Source organism: Octopus sinensis, linkage group LG2 (assembly GCF_006345805.1).
Source record: "Octopus sinensis linkage group LG2, ASM634580v1, whole genome shotgun sequence".
Lineage (NCBI taxonomy): Eukaryota > Metazoa > Mollusca > Cephalopoda > Octopoda > Octopodidae > Octopus > Octopus sinensis.
Window position 1 is genome coordinate 206,766,562 of NC_042998.1, and position 19,768 is coordinate 206,786,329.

At 40.2% G+C, this 19,768-nt stretch overlaps 1 protein-coding gene and 1 long non-coding RNA gene across 2 annotated transcripts; both read right to left on the minus strand.

Moving 5' to 3' along the window:
* Positions 1 to 1,664: 1,664 nt before the first annotated feature.
* LOC115232496 lies at positions 1,665 to 10,377 on the minus strand. The gene is made up of 2 exons (XR_003883636.2): positions 10,188 to 10,377; positions 1,665 to 1,876 (listed from the first exon to the last, which is right to left on the minus strand). It is a non-coding gene; the product is annotated as an uncharacterized LOC115232496 (long non-coding RNA).
* An 8-nt stretch (positions 10,378 to 10,385) lies between these two features.
* On the minus strand, positions 10,386 to 10,766 carry LOC115227501 (mitochondrial import inner membrane translocase subunit Tim16). Its single transcript, XM_029798309.1, has one exon. It carries the CDS (start codon positions 10,764 to 10,766, stop codon positions 10,386 to 10,388), a length of 381 nt encoding a protein of 126 aa, XP_029654169.1.
* Between the last annotated feature and the right edge of the window lie 9,002 nt (positions 10,767 to 19,768).

A 19,768-nucleotide genomic window follows, 5' to 3' on the forward strand; every position in this document is an offset into this window, starting at 1 on the left:
TTTCCAAGCCTGGTAATATTTCCCCCTTGGCCAGACATGTCTTCATGAAAGACTGGAAATGAACACCGCCACTTGTATGACAGTGATGCTCGTTTACAACTATTCCATGATGTCAAGATGCAAACATATTCCTCCACCTCCACACCCAATGGGCTTCTTTCAGTTTCCCCATACCATATCCATTCACAATAGGGCGGCGAGCTGGCAGAAACGTTAGCACGCCGGGCGAAATGTGTAGCTGTATTTCGTCTGTCGTTACGTTCTGAGTTCAAATTCCGGCGAGGTCGACTTCGCCTTTCATCCTTTCGGGGTCAATAAATAGAGTACCAGTTACCCACTGGAGTTGATGTAATCGACTTAATTCCTTTGTCTGTCCTTGTTTGTCCCCTCTATGTTTAGCCCCTTGTGGGCAGTAAAGAAATACATATCCATTCACAAAGTTTTTGTTGGCCGGGAAGGGGTGGGTCTTACAGTAAGGACATTTGCTCAATGTGTCACAGAGAAAGACTGAACCGAAGACCACATGGTCGGAATACAACCTTCTTAACCACACGGCCACATTCTACACCGTCTGATGTAGTGGGGGGGGGGCGGATGCTGGAATCCTTTTGATCATAGATCTTAGTTGTGGCCAATGCCAGGGTCACACAACTGGCCTGTTGAAAGCACCCTTCAGTTGCTGGGCGATGTGCTGTGTTTGTGAAGACCTGTTGAACTGAGTGAGATTGCAGTCATGACCAATGCCAGTGCCACCTGACTGGCACCTGTGTCAGTGGCACGGAAAAAGCACTGTCCAAGCATTGGGCCTCATGGAGGCAGTGGACAGGTGACCAAGACTTTTGGTGATATACTGTGCTTGTGTGGACCAGCCAAGCCAAGGGAGACCATAGTTGCAGCCGATGCCAGTGTCAGGTCAATGGCACCTGTGCCAGTGGCATGTAAAAAAACACACACGACACTCTTGGAGTGGTTGGCGTTAGGAAGGGTATCAGGTTGTAGAAACCTTGGCAAATCAGATCGGAACCTGGTGCAGCCTGGCCCCGGCTTACTTCTGGAAAGAGTCCAGAAGCTGACTACCCGCATGGTTCTTGGTCTCAAGCATTTGTCTTATGAAGAAAGGCTGAAGACGCTTGATCTTTATTCTCTAGAAAAACGACGATGCCGTGGTGATCTCATTCTTGCTCACAACATCATAAGCGGAAAGTGTAACCTCTCGAAAGAGCTGTTTTTCACTCCTGCTCCAGAGCGTCGGCTGCGGGGTCACTCTGAAAAGCTCTATCTGCGACGATTTCATCTCAATCAAAGGAGAGGGGCTTTCTCCGTCCGGGTTGCGGATCCGTGGAATAAGCTGCCGGACGAGATAGTGAAGATGCTGACGACCGCTCGGTTCAAAGTCTCTCTTGACCACAAATGGCCTGAACTCTTTGCATGAACACCCTCCCTGTACATAACTCCATGTCCCCCCTACATGGCCTTGATTTTTGCTTTTTGAGCCAAAAAATTAACTTAACTACTAGTTTTCAGTCAAACTGTCCAACCCATGCCAGCATGGAAAGCGAATGTTAAATGATGTTGATGATGATGATGACGACGTGGGGTTAAACAACAACTCGGATAGCAGAGATGATGATGATGGGAAAAAAGAAGAAAAGAGAAAGGATGTCAAGAAGTGTATATAAACAGAGTTTTATTGGGAGCCGAGAATTTATAAAGGAAACCTCTTTGGTCAGTGACAATGCCTGTCTGATGGAAGTTTGGAGGGAAGTTTCTCAACAGAATTAAATTTTATGAACTGCATCATTCTGCCGTCTGCTGCAAGACTACTGCAAAATGCTTCTGTAAAATCTTGAACCAAATTTGGTGCCAATCAACGAAACTGTGAAAAGAAGAAATAAAGAAATAAATCGTATATATATATGTATATAGAATAGAAATATTAAAATTACTAAGTCTCTCTAAAGGAGATTATGGCAGCGTTACTGGGTATTAATAGTTATCGCCATACTAATATGGCAGTCTATAAATAAGACTAAAGCTGTAAATAAAATCTTCGAACAGACGGTCAGTAACAACACCTGCTGGTTCTGGCTACGCTGCATTGATAAAGGGCAACAACCCTGAAACATGTCTGCAGATGTCTGACTAGCAAGGTGAAGCGGCTGACCTCCCCTGTTCGAAGGTTGTAATGGACGCAGGTTCGTGTGTCAGATAGCTAGCTAGAGGCGATGGCCTCTTGGAGCTAATCAGCGACAGCTTCAGTCTTATTTATAGACTGCTATATTAGTATGGCGATAACTATGTATATATATATATATATATATGTATGTATAATAGTTTCTATGTGTGATGTGAGAATATATTGAGGAATATACATACTTGAACACATAGACGTGTTTTAAAATACTGGACTTTGTACCTTTGACCTTTAAATTGTAATAAAATGTAATAAAACCCCAAACAATTAAAACTGCCGACACATTCTGTGCCTACCTCACAAAAGGAACACACTCGCTTACAAAGTTTTACATGAATAAATTCTAAACAATAACATAACCCCAAACTTAATAAAAATTTCTTCAAAACACCTCTCCATAACAATCCACCCTACAACCTAATTACCATTTCTTTCAAACCTCACACCTAAGGAAGAATTTAACTCAATGGAGACTATATAAAGCTAGGATTAACTTCAATGATTTGCAGTTTGAAGATGGCTTAACTGACCAAAACTCCAAAGTCACTGTCAACAACATTCTTACTTAAATCAGCTTAATGTAGAATGGTTTTTATTATTACTGAACATTGAAAAACATTAACACACACACACACACACATGGCTGAGATGACCAAGGCTTTGTAGGTAGATTTGATAGACGGAAACTGAAAGAAGTGAGAGAACAATTTGAGGAGTTTTTACCTCAGCTGGCAACAAAGAGTTTCTCTGAGTGAAAGGACAGTAATATGGCACTTGTGGACGAAGTGTGAAGCTGCAGAGTTGAGTAAAACATTGGGCATTGGGTGCTGAGGTAGAGCAAAGGCTGGAAAGAAATGAAGCAGATATACCTCAATGAGTGTGTAATGTGTTGTGAGAATGAAGGACGCACGCATGAGACAGAAGAAAGGAAAAAACACAGGTGCAGGAGTGGCTGTGTGGTAAGAAGCTTGCTTCTCAACCACATGGTTCCAGGTTCAGTCCCACTGCATGGCACCTTGGGCACGTGTCTTCTACTATAGCCTTGGGCTCACCAAAGCCTTGTGAGTGGATTTGGTGGAGGGAAACTGAAAGAAGCTTATGTGTGTGTGTATGAGTAAAGTACCATTTGAGTGTGGCCGATGCCAGTGCCGCCCGACTGGGACCTGTGCTGGTGGCACGTAAAAAGAACCACTTGCACCACTTGAACATGAATGATGCCAGTGCCGCCTGACTAGCACCTGTGCCGGTGGCACGTAAAAAGCATTATTTGAGCATGGACAATGCTAATACCACCTGACTGGTACCTGTGCCAGTGACACATAAAAAGCACCATTTGAGTGTGACTGTTGCCAGTGCCACCTGACTGGCACCTGTGCTGGTGGCATGTGTAAAAAGCATCATTCGAACATGATTGATGCCAGTGCTGCCTGACTGGCCCTCATGCTGGTAGCACGTAAAAAGCACCCACTACACCCTCGGAGTGGTTGGCATTAGAAACACTGCGAGATCAGACTGGAGCCTGGTGCAGCCTTCTGGCTCACCAGTCCTCAGTCAAACCGTCCAACCCATGCCAGCATGGAAAGTGGATGTTAAAAGATGATGATGATGATGAAACGCTGGGGTCGATGTAATCAACTCATTCACTCCCCCTTGTGCCTTTAGTAGAAAGGATATTTATTATTCATGGGTCGAATGGTTTGAGAGGATTCAACGGGCCCAAGGGTTGCCTCATGCTTCGAAGTCTGCACTGCCATGGTTTCTACAGCTAGATGCCCTTCCTGATGCCAACCACTTTACAGTGGGTATGAGGTGCTTTTCTTTTTCTCATGCTACTGGCACTAGTGAGGTCACAGGCAGCTTGAAAGAGTATGAAACCCAAAGGAGGTAAGGGGTGATGGGCAGCTTTATGCTAGGAGAGGAGTGGATTGGAGCAATATGAAATGAAGGGTCTTCTCAAGAATGCAGTCCAGGAACTGAAATCATGATCTTGAAATGAAGACAGTGAGTGCAACAATCCAACTAATAGGCCAAACACCTTCAGTTTTTGTTAGTTAAGGCTAGGGTTGGGGTTAGTATCAGTCAAACTGTCTTTTCTTAGAATTCTCTATTCTTCAGAATGTCTTCCGTTCCCATTTGGAGCTGGTCTCAAATGACACAAGGCGTTTGTTTACAGTGAATCAAGAACTAGGCGCAGGTGTGGCTGTGTGGTAAGTAGCTTGCTTACCATCCACATGATTCTGGGTTCAGTCCCACTGCGTGGAATTTGGGCAAGTGTCTTCTACTATAGCCTCAGGCCAACCAAAGACTTGTGAGTGGATTTGGTAGATGGAAACTGAAAGAAGCCTGTCATATGGTTGTGTATTGGTGTTTGTCCCCACACCATTGCTTGACAACCAATGTTGGTGTGTTTACGTCCCCTGTAACTTAGCAGTTCAGCAATAGAGACTGATAGAATAAGTACTAGGCTTACTAAGAATAAGTCCTGGGGTCGATTTGTTAAACTAAAGGCGGTGCTCCAGCATGGTTGCAGCCAATAAACTAATTCCGTATGATATTTCATATATTTGTATTCATCTTTAGGGTATAAATGCTTATATTTCAGTGAAAGATGTAAAAATTGGTGACAAGGTCAATATGCCAATGTTTGCTAACAAAGTCCTTCATGATACTTGTTCTGCCCAAGTTGCGTAGACACTCCCTTACCACTCACCATCATAAATGTAGTGAAACAGTGAAATTGTACATTACAATACAATGGACTTCTTTCAGTTTCCATCCACCAAATTTACTCACAAGACTTTGGTTAACCTGGGGCCATAGAAGAGATATGTTGTAAAACCATGTTAGGAAACAGAGGCGGCAAACTGGCAGAAATGTTAGCACGCCGGGCGAAATGCGTAGCCGTATTTCGTCTGCCGTTACGTTCTGGGTTCAAATTCCGCCGAGGTCGACTTTGCCTTTCATCCTTTCGGGGTCAATAAATTAAGTACCAGTTACGCACTGGGGTCGATGTAATCGACTTAATCCTTTTGTCTGTCCTTGTTTTTCCCCTCTGTGTTTAGCCCCTTGTGGGTAGTAAAGAAATACATGTTAGGAAACAAACTCCATTACCCCAACCCGTATATACACATCATCATCATCATCGTTTACTATCTGTTTTCCATGCTACCATGGGTTGGACGGTTAGACTGTGGTTTGGCAAGCCAGGAAACCACACCAGGTTTCTAATCTGATCTGGCAAGGTTCCTACAGCTGCATGCCCTTCCTAACGCTAACCACTCCAAAAGTGTACTGGGTGCTTTTTTAACGTGCCACTGGCACAGGGGCCAGGAGGCTGGCATCGACCACATCCGGATTGTGCTTTTACATGCCACTGGCATGGAGAGCCAGTCAGGTGGCACTGGCAACGACTGATTCATGAATGTCGCTTATTGTCTGCCACCAGCATGGGAGCCAGTCAGGTGGCACTGGCATCGGCCACAACTACAATTTCCATTTGATTGTGGTTTGATTTGATTAAAAAGGGTGGCGAGCTGGCAGAAACGTTAGCACGCCAGGCAAAATGCTTAGCGGTATTTTGTCTGTCGCAACATTCTGAGATCAAATTCCACCGAGGTCGACTTTGCCTTTCATCCTTTCAGGGTCGATTAAATAAATATCGACTGGGGTCAATATAATCGACTTAATCCGTTTGTCTGTCCTTGTTTGTCCCCTCTGTGTTTAGCCCCTTGTGGGTAGTAAAGAAATAGGTTTGATTTGATTAACCCTTTCATTACCGTATATATTTTGAGATGTTCTGTGTTTCGTTCAATTAATTTTAGATATAACGAAGAATTTATTAAAATAACTTAGTTATCATTAAGCTAGTATTAGGAACATAAATTGTGACTTAAGGTTTGGTGGAAGATTTTAATTCAAAACTTATGAAAACAAGACATTTGTACTACAGAGCCAGAGATGGTTTCAGTTAGGTTGGTAACGAAAGAGTTAAAATATGAAATTAAATAGATGACAAAGGAACAGGAAAATCTGCACTGAATTCCATTAGCTTAATACTGTTTCTAATTTAATATGATAAAGGACAAATTTTCATCATCACTAATTGTGATTGAGAGTGGCAAAGCACCGATTTTGTAAGAAATAAGAGTTAAAAACTCCCGATGCTGTACGAAGCAGGCAACATATAACAGGGGAGATAACTGCCGCATGAGCGTCTCTAAAATCACATGATTAGACTATCTCCACCTGTTGGTCATAGGCTTGTCAATGCTTGTGACTCAAACGCTCAATGGTTTGTCTGAATACGGCTGTCAGGATATTTTTACCATAAAAACTTATGACTTACGGAGATGTACTTGCATAGCAAGTGACCTGACCTGAGATTTGTGTGCTGGAACGAAAACAATTGCAGCGTGGAAGGTGTTTATAAGCCATTTAAGAAACACACAAAACCGTTAGATTCACTTCAACATTTAATTTTAATTTGTCAAAATATTTTCATCGCTTTGAGACTGCGCAATAAATGCTCAAAATGTGCAGAGAACAACTTCTGCCACATTCCAGGGAGAAAAACTAGAAGTAGTTGATAGCTTCCGTTACCTAGGTGACCAAGTCAGTAGTGGGGGAGGGTGCACTGAAAGTGTAGCTGCTAGAATAAGAATAGCCTGGGCAAAGTTCAGAGAGCTCTTACTTCTGCTGGTGACAAAGGGCCTCTCGCTCAGAGTAAAAGGTAGACTGTATGATGCATGTGTACGAATAGCCATGCTACATGGCAGTGAAACATGGGCCGTGACTGCTGAGGACATACGTAAGCTCGCAAGGAATGAAGCCAGCATGCTCCGATGGATGTGTAATGTCAGTACTCATACTCGACAGAGTGTAAGTACCTTGAGAGAAAAGCTGGACCTAAGAAGCATCAGATGTGGTGTGGAAGAGAGAAGACTCCGCCATGTGGATAGCTGTGTGAAAAAGTGCCACACCTTAGCAGTTGAGGGAACCTGTGGAAGAGGTAGACCCATGAAGACCTGGGATGAGGTGGTGAAGCATGACCTTCAAACATTGGATCTCACCGAGGCAATGACTAGTGACCAGGACCTTTGGAAATATGCTGTGCTTGAGAAGACTCGGCAAGCACAAGTGAGACCATAACCTTGTGGCCTAAGCCAGGGGTGTAACCAGCCCACTTATGCGTACCTTTCCCTCATTGGACACTAAACTGCTTGCGAAGACCTGTTGAGGCAAGTAAAATCGAAATTGAAATTAAATTCGATGATTGGCATCCATGCTAGTGGAGCGCTAAGAGTACCATATGAGCGTGATCATTGCCAGAGCAACGAGCTGGCCTCAAAACACCATTCGAACGTAATCGTTACCTGCGTCGCCTTACTGGCACTTGTGCTGGTGGCATGTGAAAAAACATTTGAGCGAGGTCATTACCAGTGCTGCTGGACTGGCTCCTGTGCAGGTGGCAAATAAAAAGAACCATTTGAGCGTGGCTATTGCCAGTACTGCCTGACTGGCCTTCGTGCTGGTGGCACGTAAAAGCACCCACTACACTCTCGGAGTGGTTGGCGTTAGGAAGGGCATCCAGCTGTAGAAACACTGCCAGATCAGACTGGACCCTGGTGCAGCCTCCGGGCCTTCCAGACTCCGGTCAAACCATCCAACCCATGCTAGCATGGAAAATGGACGTTAAATGATGATGATGATCTATGTAAGACTGTTTGTCACCCACCGCCGCTTGACAACCAGTGTTGGTGTGTTTACATCCCCATAATTCAGCAGATTGGCAAAATAGACTAAACACCAGGCCAAAACCAAAAGTAAGTCCTGGGGGTTGGTTCATTTGACTAGAAATTCTTCAAGGTGGTGCCCCAGCAAGGCCATGATCTAATGAATGAAACAAATAAGAGACATATACTGGATTTTGTAGATGATAGTGTTATCAGCTCTATATATTCCATGGGGCAACCAAAGTGCTTAAAATGGTAAAGAGTGATACGAGAATATCAGTTTCACTCGGGTTGAACAAATGTTTACTTGTTTCAGTCATTTGATTGTGGCCATGCTAGAGCACCGCCTTTAGTTGAACAAACTGACCCCAGCACTTATTCTTTGTCAGCCTAGTATTTATTCTATCAGTCTCTTTTGCTGAACCGCTAGGTTACGGGGACGTACACACACTAACATCGGTTGTCAAGCGATGTTGGAGTGACAAACACAGACACACATACATATATACAACAGGCTTCTTTCAGTTTCCGTCTACCAAATCCACTGACAAGGCTTTGGTTGGCCTGAAGCTATAGTAGAAATTTGCCCAAGGTGCCACGCAGTGGGACTGAACCCAGAACCATGTGGTTGGTAAGCAAGCTACTTACCACACAGCCACTCCTGCGCCTATGTAAACACTTGTTTTGGCATTCCTTCGATATAACTCTACAAAACCAAAACATTTCACTAGGGATATTTCCGTGGGTTGTGGAATAATAGACATAACGAAATTATATCAGCAATGTCTCGTTTTAAAGAAAAAAATAAAGCCTTGCATATTTGTTCTTACCTGTTTCCTGTGTCTATGTAAAACCCGCAAATTTTCAAGCGGAAAACGAAATCGAACTGTCATTTGCTTCCACGGAAATACCCGAAGTGAATTGTTTTGATTTTGTCGAGTTATATCGAAAGAATGTCACTTATTATTTTTTAAAATTTTTATTCCCATTGATTGAAGTTCTGCTCAATCAGGATTGACCTGGAAGTTACACACAACTTTCGTTTAATAAATTATCACCGTTCAACAATAATCTAGTGGATACTATAAGGTTGTCCCAAAAGTTCGTAGAAAGTCTTGGAAAATAATGGTCTTTATTTTGAGGAATAATTTTTGTTGTTTTTGTTATTACTTGGCGAGTAAAAGTTCAATTTTCGCAAGTGTTTACGAACTTTTGGGACAACCTAATACTAGCGAACAGTGGTCCCGGTGCGCGCACTCGCGCTAGTCGATCCTACAACGACTTGCGCCTATGTTTGTATTTCAAGGCTGAATACATATCAAAGAAAATTAAATATTTTTCGAACAAAGTAAATTTTTAAAACTAAGTAAATGAATTATTTTTATAAACAAAATAGGGTTATGTTTAGGGTTAGGGTTAAAAAGTCGACTACTTACGACTAGCTAGCGCAGATGCGCGAGTGCGCGCACCCGGACCACTGTTCGCTAGTAGTACCATGTTTCTTATACTTTTTAACTCAAGTCGTTATTATTATTAGTAGTAGTAGTAATTAGGGCGGGAGCAGGTAGAATCGTTATCGCATCGGACAAAATGCTTAGCGGTATTTCTTCCTACTTTTGTACGTTCTGACCTCGAATCTCGCCGAGGTCAAGTTTGCGGTTGATGTAATCGATTAACACACTTCCCCTAAAATCACTGGCCTTCTTAAAAAATTTAAAACATCATTATTATTACTACTACTACTACTACTATTATTATTATTATTATAATTGATATTCCTTTAAAAGAATAAATATATAAGCGAAAGTACAGATGACTTCAAGAGCACATGGTTATAATACTTGGCAACGGTGGAGCCTCTATGTGGTCACTAAATCTGCTAGAAATAGAGTCCGTCTCGAATCACATACTACATTCTCAAATAAGGAAAGGACATACACCACGAAAAGACGGGATGGTCACAGCTGAAATGCCCAAGATCACAGGTGTGTACTCGATCTAAGGTTGACCCGAGGTTAAACAACATTAACAAGGAATAAATCGTTGAACCATTATTTAATTTCTTTCCTAAACTAATCAAGCAAACACGTGAAATTACATTTAAAACATTTTACATACACACAGGTAAGAACAAATTATATTTTATGAAACACTAGGGGTGGGGTGTATGAGATATTTATACAAAAGAGGTAGGTTTCGTTTAGTAAATATATTTAAAAACATCAAAAGTTAATATATAATTGAATGAAAATATATAATACCTAAGATTCATCAGGTTTTGTTGCCAAAGTTTTAAGGGTCTCAGCCCCGAAATTGAGATTAATTAAAAGACACAACTTCTTACATTTAAGCTTCCTTTCAACAGCTCCATATAACAATGTATATACATATATATATATATTATTAATATTATTATTATTATTATTTACACGTTCCTTGCTAAACCCCAAAAACCGTCATCAAGATTCCGAAGGCGGATCTTTCACTTGTTTTGTGTCCTTCTGGGTTTCCAAGTCGATTCTTTCCTTGGCTCGGTAAACTTTCGACTGGATGTAGAAAGAACCACCCTTCTGCTTGTCGTTCACATCGAACAAGTGTTTGAAGCTCTTGTTTACCTTCTCCGGGTCATCTAAATCCGTGACATTGAGGATACTCTTGGCCTCGGCCAAAGTGATCCCCGTCACATTGTCGTCGGCCGCCCGACGGGTCCCTCTTCGTCCGCCGCCAGATCTCTGCGCATTTTGTTGACTAGTCCTCAATTCCTGGCGTAAAGCAGCCGTAAACGCCCGTCCCACGATCTGGGCTCCGGCCACAATGATTTGTGCAAGATACTTGGCCATGGACCGTTTGTAATGATCGTTTTTTTATGAGACCAAAAGATTTATTCTTGAAGCCGCATGTCTTGTCCTTCACGAGGGACTTCCGGCAGAGGTTCCAGGGAGATAACTACGACCACCAAACCACTGGCTTCTTATAAAATGGTCGAAACGAAACTGGTTCCCGAGCTGGGATGGGCATATTATTCGACCAGCTAGAAATAGCAACGAATGTTTTTTTTTTCTCAAAATCATACCCAGCTATCTTAAACACACACACATCTAAAATAAGCACACACACAGATCCACACATCAAAAATAAGCACACACACACACATATATACACACACACACATCAAAAATAAGCACACACACACACATCCACACACACACACACACACACACACATCAAAAATAACTACAACTAACATGAAATGACTGGATTCTTATAAAATGGTCGAAACGAAACTGGTTTCCGGGCTGAGCAGGGTAAACAGTTTCGTTTCGAAAATTGAAATGACAACCATATTATTCCACCATGCTAGAAATAGCAACGAATGCTTTTTCTCAAAATCACACCCAGCTATCTGTTTCTTTACTACCCACAAGGGGCTAAACATAGAGGGGAGACAAACAAAGACAGACAAACGGATTAAGTCGATTATATCGACCCCAGTGCGTAACTGGTACTTATTTAATCGAACCCGAAAGGATGAAAGGCAAAGTCGACCTCGGCGGAATTTGAACTCAGAACGCAACCGCAGACGAAATACGGCTACGTATTTCGCCCGGCGTGCTAACGCTTCTGCCAGCTCGCCGCCTTAATCACACCCCAGCTACCTTAAACCCACACACGCATTGAGCAATGTAGCCTAACTTATAAAAAGACAAGATGGTCATATATGGAAAGTCCTTGCTTACAGACCGTTTATCTATCATAATCTCAGTTATATAATACTTACGTGTTTTCATAGAAATATAGGAGACTTACGAGTACACAAGTCCTCAACTGTCAGGTCTCTCACAGAAGGTCGTTTGGGGTCAAGGGGTCATGCTTTGGGGAAAGAAAAATGATTTCCTTACGTGCTCCCTTGAATTATTTAGCCTACGACTGCAGAATAAATGCACTTGTTTTTTAGGTCATTGGTCTATGTGGTCACTAGAGCTGCTAGTAATAGCAGCCATATAGCTCAGAAAATCACATCATTAGAGAGAAAAAAATTATGGTGACATTGGATAATTTAGGTTGAAGTGCATCTTGCTGGTGAAAAGGATTGCTTGGAAGGTCGTTAATTATGTACCGACTCAATCAAGGAATCCTCGGGAATTAAACGATCTAATGTAAGCTTTTTTTTAGACTGGAAGTGAATTATTAAAAATTATATCCCTACTTGCGGATATGGCTTTGTGTTTAGGAAGCTTGCTTTCCAACTACATGGTTGAGGGTTCAGTCCCACTGTGTGGCACCTTGGGCAAGTGTCTTCTACTATAGACTCAGGCTGTCTAACGTCTTGTGAGTGAATATGGTAGTTGGAAAGCATGTGGAAGCCTACCTACCTACCTACCTACCTACCTACATACATACATACATACATACATACCAACGTATGGATTTTCAGAAAGAGAAATCAATCGGCTGATTCGTACATTACAAGTGCAATCTGTAAGAGGAACAGTAAAAATATGCAAGACTTTTCTCAAGTTCCAAATGTGACTTTGTCTGTGTTAACTACATCCCAAAGATGGAGCCTTCTATCTTTGTTGGAAACCGGCACCCTCCTCAGTGGAAGATTTATAATAATTAAAAAAATAGAAGGGACATACATACATACATACATATATGTTGATTGCTTCATCTTAAGAGATGATAGCCATCCCATCAACACACACACCACACTCCATCACATAGTACAATCACTCAGTTGATGAGTCCTTAGATGACTTTCAAGACCAACTGCTGACTGACAAGGTTTACAACTAAGTGACAGATATTATTCAAGTTTCTTCTACATCTTTGCTCTTTGGAATCTGATTCTGAAGGAATGTTTTTGTGAACTAGCATATGTCTTTTAAGTCCAAATATTGTCTTACAAGTTTTGTTAATACGACACAAATCGTAAGAGGTGTTTGGTGTCCAAGATCATTACCTATCTGGGCATATATATATATATATATATATATATTGGAAGGTTTGGAGATGATGTACAGGTTTTATATATTAGAAGAAATGAGGTAATCAGAAGATCGGATGGTTTATATTTACAGATATTTATTTGTATATTACATTTTTTATATATCATATATCATATCACTTAGATCATTAGCGCTTTCTCCCATTCTAGTGGGGTTTTCAAATCGAACTAAGTTCGATTTGAAAACCCCACTAGAATGGGAGAAAGCGCTAATGATCTAAGTGATATGATATATGATATATAAAAAATGTAATATACAAATAAATATCTGTAAATATAAACCATCCGATCTTCTGATTACCTCATTTCTTCTAATATATATATACATATATATACATATATATACACACACACATGTATGCATACATACACATACATACATACATACATACCACTATCATCATCATCTTCATCATTTAATGTCCACTTTTCATACTGGCATGGGTGGATGGTTTGAGAAGGAACTGGCAAGCCAGAGACCTGCACTAATTTGTCTGTTTTGGTATAGTTTCTAAAGTTGGATGCCTTTCCTAATGCCCACCACTTTAGAAAGTGTACAGGGTGCTCTTCAAGTGGATATGACGTAAAATTCATTTTATGTTTAAGTTTAAAAGACGACACATGATTGTATATACCTGTTTTAAATTAATAGAACAACCAAAGTAAATATAATTATTAGTTGTAGTTATTATTGTGCATTTATATACAACGTTCTGGGTAAGACATCGGCTTAATAATGGACGTGTAGGGAGTAACAATAATAACTTCTTAAACCTATAATATAACCCTTAATTTAAAAAAAAAAAGATTAGTGTAAAATATGATTGTTCCATAACTAAAATATTCCTTTAGCTGATACCAGACATCAGTCTTTTATTGATATTAGCTAAATAAGTAAATATATAATTTTTAGTCTAATATATTTTGAATTATTATACTTTTTCTATAAATCTTCTCTCTTGGTGTCAATTAGCTACATATACTTTACCATAGTATTAGTAATTAAGCCATTTTATTTCCTTTTCTATGGTGTTCTGCCCTACTTGGGCATTTCACCTGGTGTGCTAATGATTCTGCCAGAGGAGTATTTACACGGAAAACCTACCCTTAGGGCCTCCTTTTTTACTTACCTAGACGGGTCTTCCCAAGCACAGCAAAGTCACCAATTGCCTCAATCTTCTGTCATCTTCTCTATGAAGCTCATTTCTTACCAATTTGTCCTGCATCTTTGGGTTTACCTCATCCACAAGCAAGAGGTTTATATGATGGACTCATCTGTCGAAGATGAAGCATGGAATGTCCAGCTTTTTGCTGACCAGCCTCCACACATGATCAAAAGCATGTGCCACCGCATCAGCTCATTCTCTCCATCAAATCGATGTTGCCTGAACAGGTGTCATGGTGTGCCACGCATCAGGTGTCGCTGTGATCACAGAGCAATGTGAAATGAAGGGTCTTGCTCAAGAACACAATGCACAACCCAGTCTAGGAATTGAAACTACGATCTGGCAATCGTGAGTGCAGCACATTTACCTTTAAGGCCATGTGTTGTTGCATGTATTCTTTTACTTGTTTCAGTCATTTCTCTGTGGCCATGCTGGAGCACCGCCTTTTAGTCAAACAAATTGACCTCAGGACTTATTCTTTGTAATCCTGGTACTTATTTTATCGGCCTCTTTTGCCGAACAGCTAAGTTACATGGATGTAAACAATTTGGGGGGACAAACACAGATATATACACACACACATATATAAATGTACAATGGACTTCTTTCAGTTTCCATCTACTAAATCCACTCACAAAGCTTTGGTCGGCCCAAGGCTTTTGTCAAACCGCTAAGTCATGGGGACATAAACACACCAACACTAATTGTCAAGAAATGGTTGGGCTACAAACACAGACAGACAAATACATACATATGTATATATATATATATATATATATATATATATATATATACTAGCAAACACACCCATCCTTTGGACGGTTTAAGTTGCTTTGGTGGTATTTTTTCACCAATAATTGAACTACCAAGAAGGTTTATGAGTAGCACAGCAATCTATGTTTCAGATTAACTTAGGAAGAGAAAATCAAATTGAAGGCTGGTTATTGTGGAGGTTGTTGCACTTTAATGATCAGAGAACATATAAGTTTGCAACCAATGTAAAGTAGAACAACTGAAGTGTTTTGGGAGCAGATTACGGATAATGACTACAAAATATAGTTGTTTTACATGAAAGCGAAATTTCTTGTCAGAAACAGCCACATAAATGGTGTAAGGAAATTGAAAGATGTTGAAACTTCCCATCTGTAAGTTTATTTTTGAGCTATTTTTTCGAAGAGAAGTATGATTGGTGCGTTAAAAAATGGCAATATAATACCTACTTGAAAAAGTGAAGTTAAAGGAATATATTTGCTTACAGAGTATGACCACTCTGAAATGGACTTCAGGTAACGGAAAATGAAGACACGAAGAGTTTGGATTCAGTTCACGAATACTGCTTTGAATTTTTAACAGTTCGCAGTGAAAAGATGTCGTGTTCGAAATATCATAATGGATGGGTAAATAAGCATCCTTAAAGTGAAACAATGCATTGGCAGGTAAACAAAGGAAACATCACCTTTCAAGTAACTCAGAATAGGTGAAGGTAAGCTTGCCAAAGTTTAACCCTTTTGCTACCATATTTCTGTTGAGATGCTCTGTGTTTCAATTAATTTTAAATATAACAAAGAATTTAGTAAAATGATTTTAGTAAAATCATTAAGCTAGTGTTAGGAACATAAATTTAGTGGAAGATTTTAATTCAGAACTTTTGGAAACAAGACGTTTGTACTACAGAGCCAGAATCGGTTTCAGCCTGGTTGGTATCAAAAGAGTTAAGAATTGATTCTCTGTTGTATATTTTAACCCTTTCGTTACCATATTTCTGTTGAGATGCTCTGTGTTTCTTTCAATTACTTTAAATATAACAAAGAATTTAGTAAAATAACTTCATTATCATTAAGCTAGTATTAGGAACATAAATTGTGACTAAGGTTTGGTGGAAGATTTTAATTCAAAACTTGTGAAAACAAGACATTTGTACTCAGGGCAAGAGCTGGTTCCAGCTGCGTTGGTAACGAATGGGTTAATGCAGTTTAGATATGGCAATTAAGATTGTTTGGTATTGGATATTCATCACGTACAGTCTTCTCAGTCAATTTAATCACTGTCACAGGTGGACAGTCGAAATAAATAAATAGACAAAATCCTTTCACTTTTTGCTTAGAAACAATAAAAATAAGTCAGAAATGTTTTTTTTGCTTAATACAAAGGTATTTTAAATTAAAAATATTAACTTAAATTAAAAAAATTTGCAATCTAAAGCAAAAGAATATAAGCAGAAAAAAGTGAACACACTATTTGATGAGCAATTTCAAAAATTTATTTTGCAAATTCTAACTTCAGCAGGAATATTTAAAATTTTTTTTTCATCTTGTCTTGTACTTTTCCAGGTTTGATTATATGCCTGAACTTAGGAATATCTCGTATTCTGTACCTGCACTTTTCGTTCTAGGAATGAAGCCTAGAAATACTCACGAGTGACTAAAGTTTGGCCTTAAGAATATAATCCCGTTGAGTGGTGGTGAATGATGAAGAGGCGTTACATAGATGAGGGGAGATAACTCCAAATATCTTTCAGTTCCACTCGGTGAAGTGTGAGTGGTGAAATGGTTAAAGTCGAGATTTGTTGGTGGAGGGCGAGTAAAGACTAAAGACAGAAGAAAAAGCAGTCAGCTTTGAACTCAAGCGTGCACACACACACACACACATTAAGTTGGAAAGAAAGTCTTGTTGCCTTGCAAAATGAGAAAGAAAATGCTTCTTTGCTCTTAATTTGATATATTTTAACCCTTTCGTTACCATATTTCTGTTGAGATGCTCTGTGTTTCTTTCAATTATTTTAAATATAACAAAGAATTTAGTAAAATAACTTATTTACCATTAAGCTAGTGTTAGGAACAAATTGTGACTAAGGTTTGGTGGAAAATTTTTATTCAAAACTTATGAAAACAAGACATTTGCATTACAGAGCCAGAAGTGGTTTCAGCTGGGTTGGCAACGAAAGGGTTAATCAAGATAACATTTACCCTCACCATTATTTAACGTCTGTTTTCCATGCTGGCATGAGTTGGACGGTTTGACAGGAACTGACCAGCTGAAGGGTTGTTCAGGCTCCCTGTCTGTTTTGGCATGCTTTCTATGGCTGGATCTCCTTCCTAACACCAAACACGTTACAGAGTGTTCTGGGTGCTTTTGCACACCACCAGCACAAGTTTTTGTACATGGCCCCAGCACTTACAAGCCCACAAGATTAGGGATGCTCAGCTGGAGAGGGTTTCAGGGGACAGTCCTGTATGCAAGGGAAACCATAATTTTACTTAGCTTGACGTGTTTTTTTCAAGCACAGCAAACCACCAGAAGTCTCGGTTCCCTATCATCCCCTCTGAGAGTCCCAACGTCTGTAGATCCTTATCATAATTGCTTGCCATAAAATTCTTCAGGTTCCAAACCAAAGAAACGTGTGAGAGAGCTTGTGTATAACGTTGTCTTGACATCCTGTGATGGCTGTAAACAAGCATCACCATCATACAAGCAGTGTTGTTCGTCCCAGACTTCTGTGAAAACTATGTCTAGCTATGGAGAACCATTACCTTACTTGGGGACAGTTGAAGATTGGTGATAGGAAGAGCACCCAGCCATAGAAAGCTTTTCTCAGTTAATTCTGTCCAATCCATGCAAGCCTAGAAAACTGGATTCTAAACAATGTTGATGATGATTACCACACTTGTCATGTTTGCTGACAGACTTGTCAGAAGAGAACTTCAAATCTCTCTATGTATATATAAAGCTGAAGTTGTCTGTGTGGTGTGTGAGTGGCAGGTTTGGTAGCCTTCAACTAACACTATCTCCCCCGAGACCCTGTGGTGCAAGTTGACCAAAATTGAGAGTATGATAGAAGAAGGCTTGCTCTTCCTTCCGTAGAAGAAAAAATTCAAATCGGACCATGTCAACACCAAAAATTATTTACATCAAAAAGGTGCTTTTTTTCTATGAAAATCCCTATTTTTTACGATTTTTTTACTGCTGTGTCGCCATTTTTCGGTGTATTTCAACCAGAAAAATGTTCACTTAAAGAGAATAACAAACTACATAATGCAAAATTTTTACTTTTCAAAAATTCCAATTCTAAAGGGTCGAAAACAAACCCGAGCAACGCCGGGCGATACTGCCAATTAAATTATAAACAGAACCATTTTTTCAAAGGTCCAAGGGACATAACTCGAACAGACTTAAATAGCACTGCTATTTGATACTGGCCCTGATCAAGCTGACATTATTAAAGACATTCCAGCCGTGACCATACCGACATTTTACACACATAGTATACATTATCCAATGCGTCCTTTTTTTTTTTACAGACAGTATAATTTGAGAAAGATTTGGTTGCTATCTCTAGCAGGTCGTGCGACCACTTACTGGTGGAGCTGACAGAATCTTGAGTGCGTCAAACAAAATGCTCTCTTTCTGCCCTACATTGTGTCAAGCTTATTATAAAAACAGGCCCCAAGAGACTTGTAAAGGGTCTTTATTTAGCTCACGTTTTATGGAGGGAGGCAGATGAGGACTAAATCTTCCCCTGACAAGAAACACTGGTCTGTTGACCGTTTATCTGGTATAAGATGATAATAAAATGGCTGGACACCAACCAAATGAATCCTTCCACCGCTTTATATGTTACAGGAAGATGGAAACCGCCCTTGGTCAGATTTGTTACATTTATAATTAAAATAGAAATAAATGTGTATATGTGTATATATGTCTAAAGGCGGTGCTCCAGCATGGCCACAGTCAAATGACTGAAACAAGTAAAAGATTATATGTATATGTATGCAGCACAGGTGTGGCTGTGTGGTAAGAAGCTTGCTTCCCAATCACATTGTTCAGAGTTCAGTCCCTGTGTGGTACCTTGGGAAAGTGTCTTCTATTATAGCCTCAGACCAACGAAAACTTTGAGTGGATTTAGTAGAAGGAAACTGAAAGAAGCCTGTCATATATACATACATATGTATATATTTCTGAATGTGTCGATGCTTGTTCCCTCACTATCGCTTGGCAACCAATGTTGGTGTGTGTTTGTTTACGTTTCTGTAACTTAGTGGTTCGGTAAAAGGGATCGATAGAACTACTAGGCTTAAAAAAAAGTACTGGCGTCGATTTGTTTGACAAAAATTTCTCAGTGTGGTGCTCCAGCATGGCCACAGTCTAATGACTGAAACAAGTAAAAAATGAAAGATATCATCATCATTTAACATCCATTTTCCATGCCGGCATGGGTTAGACAGTTTAGCAGGAGTTGGCAAGGCTGGAGAGCTGTACCAGGCTCCAATGTCTGTTTCCGCATGGTTTCTATGGCTGGATGTGAATGACGGAATTTTGGTCGGTCGAGTCAAAATGGCATTTCATGCTCTTTATTATTTATAGCTTCAACTACTTCAAGCTCCACTGTTAAAAAACAAAGTATTATAGTTACCATCATCATCATCATCATTTAACGTCCGTTGTCCATGCTGGCATGGGTTGGCCGGTTTGACCAAGGCTGGCAAGCTGCACCAGACTCCAGTCTGATTTGCCATGGTTTCTACAGCTGGATGCCCTTCCTAATGCCAACCACCTTACGGAGTGTGTTGGTTGCTTTTAAGTGGCACTGCATGAGCACTTTTATGTCTAATCTATTTAATGGAATTACAGAGATGTACTCACAAAGCAAGTGACTTGATCTGAGATTGTG